Source organism: Gekko japonicus, unplaced genomic scaffold, assembly GCF_001447785.1.
Source record: "Gekko japonicus isolate JY-2015 unplaced genomic scaffold, Gekko_japonicus_V1.1 scaffold6136, whole genome shotgun sequence".
In the NCBI taxonomy this organism is placed as follows: Eukaryota; Metazoa; Chordata; class Lepidosauria; order Squamata; family Gekkonidae; genus Gekko; species Gekko japonicus.
This window is the reverse complement of record NW_015173314.1, coordinates 2,135-9,726: the sequence shown is the minus strand read 5'-3', so window position 1 is coordinate 9,726 and position 7,592 is coordinate 2,135. Positions and strand designations below refer to the sequence as shown.

The 7,592-nt window shown below is 55.9% G+C and overlaps 1 protein-coding gene across 1 annotated transcript in view; it reads left to right on the top strand.

The window, feature by feature from the left end:
- Window positions 1–7,139, top strand: part of LOC107120208 (zinc finger SWIM domain-containing protein 4-like) — a gene marked incomplete at both ends in the record, with an annotated part of 15,656 nt that extends 8,517 nt beyond the window's left edge. Inside the window, 4 exons of the mRNA XM_015422852.1 lie at window positions 3,018–3,332; window positions 4,278–4,415; window positions 4,681–4,935; window positions 7,004–7,139. Of these exons, the coding sequence (XP_015278338.1) occupies window positions 3,018–3,332; window positions 4,278–4,415; window positions 4,681–4,935; window positions 7,004–7,139 (844 nt within the window). The remainder of the gene's footprint in view (window positions 1–3,017; window positions 3,333–4,277; window positions 4,416–4,680; window positions 4,936–7,003) is intronic.
- Window positions 7,140–7,592: the final 453 nt, after the last annotated feature.

The window sequence follows — 7,592 nt, the reverse complement described above, 5'->3', positions numbered from 1 at the left end:
AAATAAATAAATAAAAACACGCCCCACCTGGCCTCTCTGCTTTCTGAAAACTCTAGCCAGGCACCAGGAAGGGTGTTGGTGCCGTGGCACCCATGGGCACCCTGTTGGGGAACCCCGGGCGAAGGCTGTCAATGGGATATAAACCGCAGGTACCTTTGCAGGGGGGAGGGGAAGGGTGAGGGTTATTGGGGATTTTATTTTCATCAGTCGGCCACCTCCAAATACTGGAGGGCTTTTTAACCAGCCAGGAGAAACCCTTTCCCCTCTGCTCTTGGGTGGGTAGATTCCAAAAGAGCACCTCGCTCTGATGGGTTACGTGCATGTGAGTCTGGGGCAATTGAAACTTTATCCCCCGTTTCCTTTTACTGTGTGTTGACCGTGCCTTTGAGAGAGAGGTGGGTGCAGCAAGGAACAGTTGCCAAGATTTCCCTTGTCTCACGGTCTTCCCAGTTTGCCGATATCGACCCTGGCGTTCCTTGGGCCGCGGCCGAATTTCAGGTAGCAGGGGCCACTGCGGGAGGATAGAAACAGAGAACCGTTATTTGTAAGACCAGTTCTGTCCAATAATAAATAAATAAATAATCTTTCAATGTATCGGTCGCTCAATCCTTGCTGAGCTGCTGGCTCTGAGCGATTTACAGTTACTCATTTCACAAGGGACTAACAATGCTTTATAGGGGTAAGGGAGGACAGCACATATAATCTTTACATAGCACACGTTTTGCAGCCGACGGGGATTTGTTCAGTTGCAACTCAGACGTGATCCGGACGGCATTTTCCCCACTCGGCTTCGCTTGGCAGGATGACGTCAGCTCTTCCTCTCCAGGACTCTTCGGGTCGCAGCTCCATACTGCCACCGCATGGCCGGAACGGCCCATTACAGGCTTCTTGATGCCGAAGAGATCTTCTAGGCTTTCGAGCTTGCGAGCCGAACCTTCCGTTCGCCGGCTAACACCTCCCCCACGGGGGGGAGGGGTTGGTGTGCCCACCCTCTCTAAGGAGTGGTACCCATTTTATCTACTCGCCGAAGCTTTCGAACCGCTGGGTGGACGGTGAGCTGGGGACAAGGCTGGTAGCTCACACCAGCGCAGGGCTAGAACTGACAGCCGTCCTGTTCAGCTCAGATGTTACTTGTAACCAGAGGATAAATCCAAGGCCACTAGAGGGCGCGTTTGCACATGCTGAATAATGCCCTCTTAGTCCGCTTCAGCGAGCCTTTGCGAGGGGATTTGGCCATTACACACAGTAAAATCCAGCTGCAAAGTGCACCAAAAGTGGATCGAAAGGGAGTTATTTTAGCTCCTCAGACTGTTAAGTGAAGAAAGAATAATTTCTCGGTTTTCATCTTTATTTACTTAGGACATTTATTTCTTCCGCTCAAGGCGGCTTACGACATGGATAACATTTGAAAAACCGAAAACCCGAAATTTAAAACCACAGCTCAAGACTCTCAAAGGCACAGTCAGCACAGAATAAAAGAAAACAAGGGGGCAAAGTTCCAATCACCCCGGACTCACATGCATATAACCTATCAGAGCTGGGGTGTCAAAGATGCGGCTCTGGGGGCCAGATGAGGCCCACGGAGGGCTTCCATCAGGCCCGCAGTGGAATTGGCCATCTCCTGCTTCCAGTTCTGCTGCTGCATCATAGCTTGCTTCGCCAGGCTCTCTGAATCGCTCAGCCAACTCATGTTTTAACCTGGGTCCTAGACCCAGAACTCTGAGCATGAGATTTCTGTGGCGAATGTCGATAAATCAAAAGTAGGTTTGCAATTTACAGATACACACCTGAACAGCATACTCAAGATTGCAACAGCACAGACATCTTGATGCACTAATGCAGAACAAGAGGTGTCAGTAATCAGGCACTGTTAAATAAACAAAATATTGCAAGAGGGCTAATGTTTTAAGCATGTTTTTATTTTAAGTTTAAGAAAACCCTTTTCTCCTTTAATAAAGTTTGGAGAGACTGTGTGTGACGTCACATTTTATCAGTTATATTTTCTTTCTTCAACAACAGTTCAAAAATACCCCAAACCCTATTTTGTTCTTTTATAAATAAATCATTATTTGTTTAAACTTATCCCAGCAATCAGAACAGTCCTTCCTCAGGGCCACATAGTCCTCTGAAGCGCCCAGACACTGGGTCATTCTGCCAAAATAGAGAGATTGGGAATTTTTAATTCCTGGTGGCAGCAGAAATCTACCAAGCTTAGGTACACAGAGAGTGTTTTAAAGATAGAAACAATCTCCCCAATAAGCGAGGCGGCCACACCTCCAATATTTGCAGACGGGCCTAAATCTGTCTTCAGCTGCCTCCTGAAGAGGAAAAGTGAGCTGGGGGGGCAGGCCTCCCCTGGGGGGGCAGTTTTCCATAATCGCGGGGCTGCCACTGAAAAGGCCCCCTTCTCATGTGACCAGCAGCCGAGCTGTGATTGGAGGGGGAGTTCGGAGAGCCTCTCCCGGTGATCTTTAATCCCCAGGCGGGAACAGCCGTGGTGTTTTCCAGTTATGATTTTGCGAGCCACAAAGATTCAAATATTTAAAAGCAGAGGAAGCGGGGGTCATTTCGTAGAAAAAGAGGCGCAGGAGCTCATTAGCATAACTCATTAGCGTAACTTATTTGCATATGCCACACCCCCTGACATCACTGGAAGTGTGTCAGAAGGCAACACCCACCGCTCAGGCTCCACTGGACTGTTTTGGATTGCTAGCTATTGGGGGGGGGGGACGTGCAGATCTGTCCTCGCAGAGGAGGGAGAGCTTGTACCTGAATAAAACTTGGTCTTAAAGGTGCCACTGGACTGTTTTGGACTGGGGGCCAGGGGGAGCTCTGCAACTTACCTGGCTGCTTCTTGATCTGACTGAGGGCTGCTGGGAGCAGGGGGCAGGGCTTGTTGCATGTGCCCGCCCCCTGGGTTCCTTACTGCCAGAGCTCCGCTCCTGTGCGCTCCCGCAGGAAATGACCCCTGAGAGGAAGCATCAGTCTGTGCGCTGATCTGTTCGTGTCCTTGGCAGCAGGCGCCCGGCAGACGGTCTTCGGCCGGGCCATCAAAGCGGCGGAGCTCCGCTGGGGCGACGGCCACCTGCAGAAGATCCTGAGCAGCGACTGCTATGGCCTCTCGCTGAAGAGTGGGAGCGACAAGCTGGGCTTCGACCCCCAGGGCCACCCCCTCTGGCTGGGCGACGCCTTCCCCACAGCCTGCGCCCGCGTGGACGCCCTGCGCTCCCACGGCTACCCCCGCGAGGCCCTGCGCCTGGCCGTGGCGGTCGTCAACGCCATGCGCTTGCAGCGGCGCCACCAGCTGGAGAGCTACAAGCAGCAGAAGAAAGGTGAGGGGCGCGGGAGGAGGGGGAGGGGAAGGAGGCGGGTCCCGTAGGCGCCCAGGTTCAGATCCTCCGGACTGGAGGGGGAGCTACGGGTTCCCACGGCCAGGCGGTTGACAAATGAATGCCAAGACCGCTTAGTCAATTAAGATCTGTATATTGTTAAAATCCAGTTTTAATGCTAAGTCTATGACAGGCCGCGGTGACTCAGAGGTTAAGACGCTGAGCTGCAGACCGGAAGGCTGGTAGGTCGGCAGTTCAAGACCCGAGTGCCGCATGTTGGAAGGAGAGAGAGAGAAGAGATTGGATTTATACCCCCGCCCTTCACTACTCTCTCAGCCCCACCTACTTCACAGGGTGTCTGTGGTGGGGAGGGGAAGGGAAAGCAGTTTGTAAGCCGCTCTGAGACACCTTTGGGTAGTGAAGGGCGGGGTATAAACCCAATCTCCTCTTCTTCCTCTTCCTCTTCCTCTTCCTCTTCCTCTTCCTCCTCCTCCTCCTCCTCCTCACAGGGTGTCTGCGGTGGAGAGGGGAAGGGAAAGGAGTTTGTAAGCCGCTCTGAGGCTCCCTTAGGTAGTGAAGGGCGGGGTATGAATCCAATCTCTCCTTCTTCTTCTATAAGTCTTTTGTAATGTGATCTTTTGTAATGCAATTGACCGTATCCCTGCCTTCTCTGGCAGCAGGGGGCACCTGCCTGCCCTACCCAGCAGCTAGAATTGCTTCCGGGAGCCAGTTCCTGGACCTTACAATACAATACAATACACATTTGATTTATATACCGCTCCTTCCCGAAGGCTCGGAGCGGTTTACAGACAATTTAACATTCTAACTAGGGCCACAATACTTTTAGGGGGAGAGGTGAGTGCCTACCAGGTACCCAGTGACCTCGCTGGCACCGCTACCACGCCGCGTTTGGTCCCTAACCGCTCTCTCCTTCCTGCCTCCCCCCAGAGCTCCTACACAAAGGCACGACCAGCATCACCAACCTGGAGGGCTGGGTGGGACACCCCCTGGACCCCATCGGCTGCCTCTGCCGCACCTTCCTGGAGGCCTGCCGGACGGAGGATGAGGGGCTGGCCCTCTTCGCAGGTACTGGGGGACAGAAGGCAGGGGATGCGTGGGAGGGGGGACTCTTCCGGTTCTTCTGAAGAGCCGAGCTCACTGCTTCGCCACCCTCGCAGGGAGGGTGGCACGGTGCTGCCGTCTGGTCGGCTGGCCAAAGGGAGTGGCAGGCTCTTGCAGGGAGGGGCAGGTCACAGAGGGGCGTCCCGGCCGTGCACGATGGAGGAGGCCGCAGGTATTCTCTCGGGGGGGTCTCGTCTGACCCTCCCGTGTCTTTCTCCCCCTCCTCCAGACTCGGCCGCGGAGCCGAAGAAGGCGCTGTACCAGCACGTCCCGGTGCCCTCGAGCCCCGGCGAGTCGTACTTCACGCTGGCCCTGGAGGTGGCCCTGCTGGGGCTGGGGCAGCAGAGGTCCATGCCGGAGGGACTGTACGCCCAGGACAAGGTGGTGCGCAGCGAGGAGCACCTCATCGGGGTGCTGGAGGAGATGGAGCTGGACGAGCGGCTGGTCCCCGTGCTCCGCAAGCAGGCCGCCCTCCTCCTGGACGGTGAGTTGGGAGATGGGGGCGGGGGGCGCCCTCGGCGTGCCTTGGAGTTTCACCTCTAAGGCAGGGGGGGACTCACAGGGCAGCCAGGAGGGAGGAGGTCTGGCCTCAGGTAGCAAAGGTACGTGCGGGATGGCGTACCGGGGGGGGGGCATGAGAGGTGCGTCGCCTCAGATTGCCCTGGATGGGACGGGACACCAGTGACAGTGTGGAGTGGCTGTGGCTCAGTGGCAGAGCCTCTGCTTGGCATGCAGGAGGTCCCAGGTTCAATCCCCGGCATCTCCAGTTAAAAACGACCAGGCAGGAGGGGATGAGAAAGACCTTGACCTGAGACCGTGGCTCAGTGGCAGAGCCTCTGCTTGGCATGCAGGAGGTCCCAGGTTCAATCCCCGGCATCTCCAGTTAAAAACGACCAGGCAGGAGGGGATGAGAAAGACCTTGACCTGAGACCGTGGCTCAGTGGCAGAGCCTCTGCTTGGCATGCAGGAGGTCCCAGGTTCAATCCCCGGCATCTCCAGTTAAAAACGACCAGGCAGGAGGGGATGAGAAAGACCTTGACCTGAGACCGTGGCTCAGTGGCAGAGCCTCTGCTTGGCATGCAGGAGGTCCCAGGTTCAATCCCCGGCATCTCCAGTTAAAAACGACCAGGCAGGAGGGGATGAGAAAGACCTTGACCTGAGACCGTGGCTCAGTGGCAGAGCCTCTGCTTGGCATGCAGGAGGTCCCAGGTTCAATCCCCGGCATCTCCAGTTAAAAACGACCAGGCAGGAGGGGATGAGAAAGACCTTGACCTGAGACCGTGGCTCAGTGGCAGAGCCTCTGCTTGGCATGCAGGAGGTCCCAGGTTCAATCCCCGGCATCTCCAGTTAAAAACGACCAGGCAGGAGGGGATGAGAAAGACCTTGACCTGAGACCGTGGCTCAGTGGCAGAGCCTCTGCTTGGCATGCAGAAGGTCCCAGGCTCAATCCCTGGCATCTCCGTTAGGGGGTTTGGCAGGAGGTGACGTGAAACAACTCTGCCCGAGACCCCGGAGAGTCGCTGCCTGTCTTGTTTCGAGACTACTCACTTGGATGGACCGAGGGTCTGATGCTGTAGGAGGCAGCTCCATGTGTTCATGTGGAGGCATAACCCCCCCTGCGTGTGATAGCACCGGAGCCTCTGTCCAATTGCAGTTCAGCTCAAGCAGCTGCTGGTCTTGAAGCCGGGAGCACAGTCTCCAGGCTTCAAGACCTGGATGCGAGATCAGACCCGGTTATGGCACGTTGACAGGGGGAGCCCAAGGAGCAGCAATATATTCAGGCGTTTGTATATATCCAGGAGCTTATAAGAGGGAGGACTGGAGGTTAAGGGTGCCTTGGATCCTGCGAGTGGCACACATGATCTTGCCTTGGGGGGCTATGGAGAGGGTAAGAGTGGACTGCTGGCCGTGTCCAGCCCTGGCATTCAAACTTGTTGTTGGTGGAGAAGGCAGGCAAGCAACCCTGGGCTTCCTTTGTGGGCTCCCATCCAAGGACTAACCCGGAGTGCCCCTGCTTAGCTTCTGAGATCTGACAAGAGCAGGCTATCCACGGCCATCCAGGTCAAGGCAAAAGACGGGCAGAGGTGGGTTTGCGATTGCCTGCCTCTGCATAGCAACCCTGGGCTTCCTTTGTGGGCTCCCATCCAAGGACTAACCCGGAGTGACCCTGCTTAGCTTCTGAGATTTGATGAGATCAGGCTATCCACGGCCATCCAGTTCAAGGCAAGAGACGGGCAGAGGTGGGTTTGCGATTGCCTGCCTCTGCGTAGCAACCCCAGACTTCCTCGGTCGCCTCTCAGCCAAGTACTAACCAAGTACTAATCCCACTTTGCTTCCAAGATGTGATGAGATCAGGCTAGCCTGGGGCCTCCAGGTCAGCCATGTGAAGGGTAAGGGCCTGATGCTGATGATGGGCTCATCTTTTGCTTCCCCTTCGTCCCAGCCTGTCCCTCTTCCCCTCCCTCAGTGTCGATCTCTCAGGTAAAGGGCTTTGAGTTGGTCTCGAATGCGCTGTGCCTGTCTTTAATCGACTGCCGTCCTGTTCCTCCCAGGGGGGCCCTTCAGCGGCTTCGGGGAGGTCGTCTTCCGCGAGAGCGTGCCCATGCACACGTTTGCCCGCTACCTCTTCACCGCCCTGCTGCCCTACGACCCCGAGCTGGCCTACCGCCTGGCACTGCGAGCCATGAGGTACGTACAGGCCCCGCCCAGCATGCGGCGCTGTCCAAAGGAGCTCTCCCTTATGCCCTTTGGGACCAGGATCAAGCACAACTGGCTTGGCAAGGTGCACGCGCCTTCCTTTTCGGACAGTCCCTGCGGCCGTGCCGAACTGTAGAGGATCCCTCGCGTCTGGCCAGTTCCCATTCATGGTGCTCCTTGGGGCTGTCTGGCCAGGAGCTCCCGGTTTGTGGAAATCCCAAGAAACATAAGAGAAGCCAATGTTGGATCAGGCCAAGGGCCCATCCAGTCCAACACTCTGGGTCACACAGTGGCCAGAAATACCAGGGGCCCTCAGGAGGTCCAGCAGTGGGGCCAGGACACCAGAAGCCCTCCCACTGTTGCCCCCACCCCAAGCACCAAGTATACAGAGCATCACTTGCTCCAGACTGAGAGTTCCTCTCTATACCTTGTGGCTAATAGCCA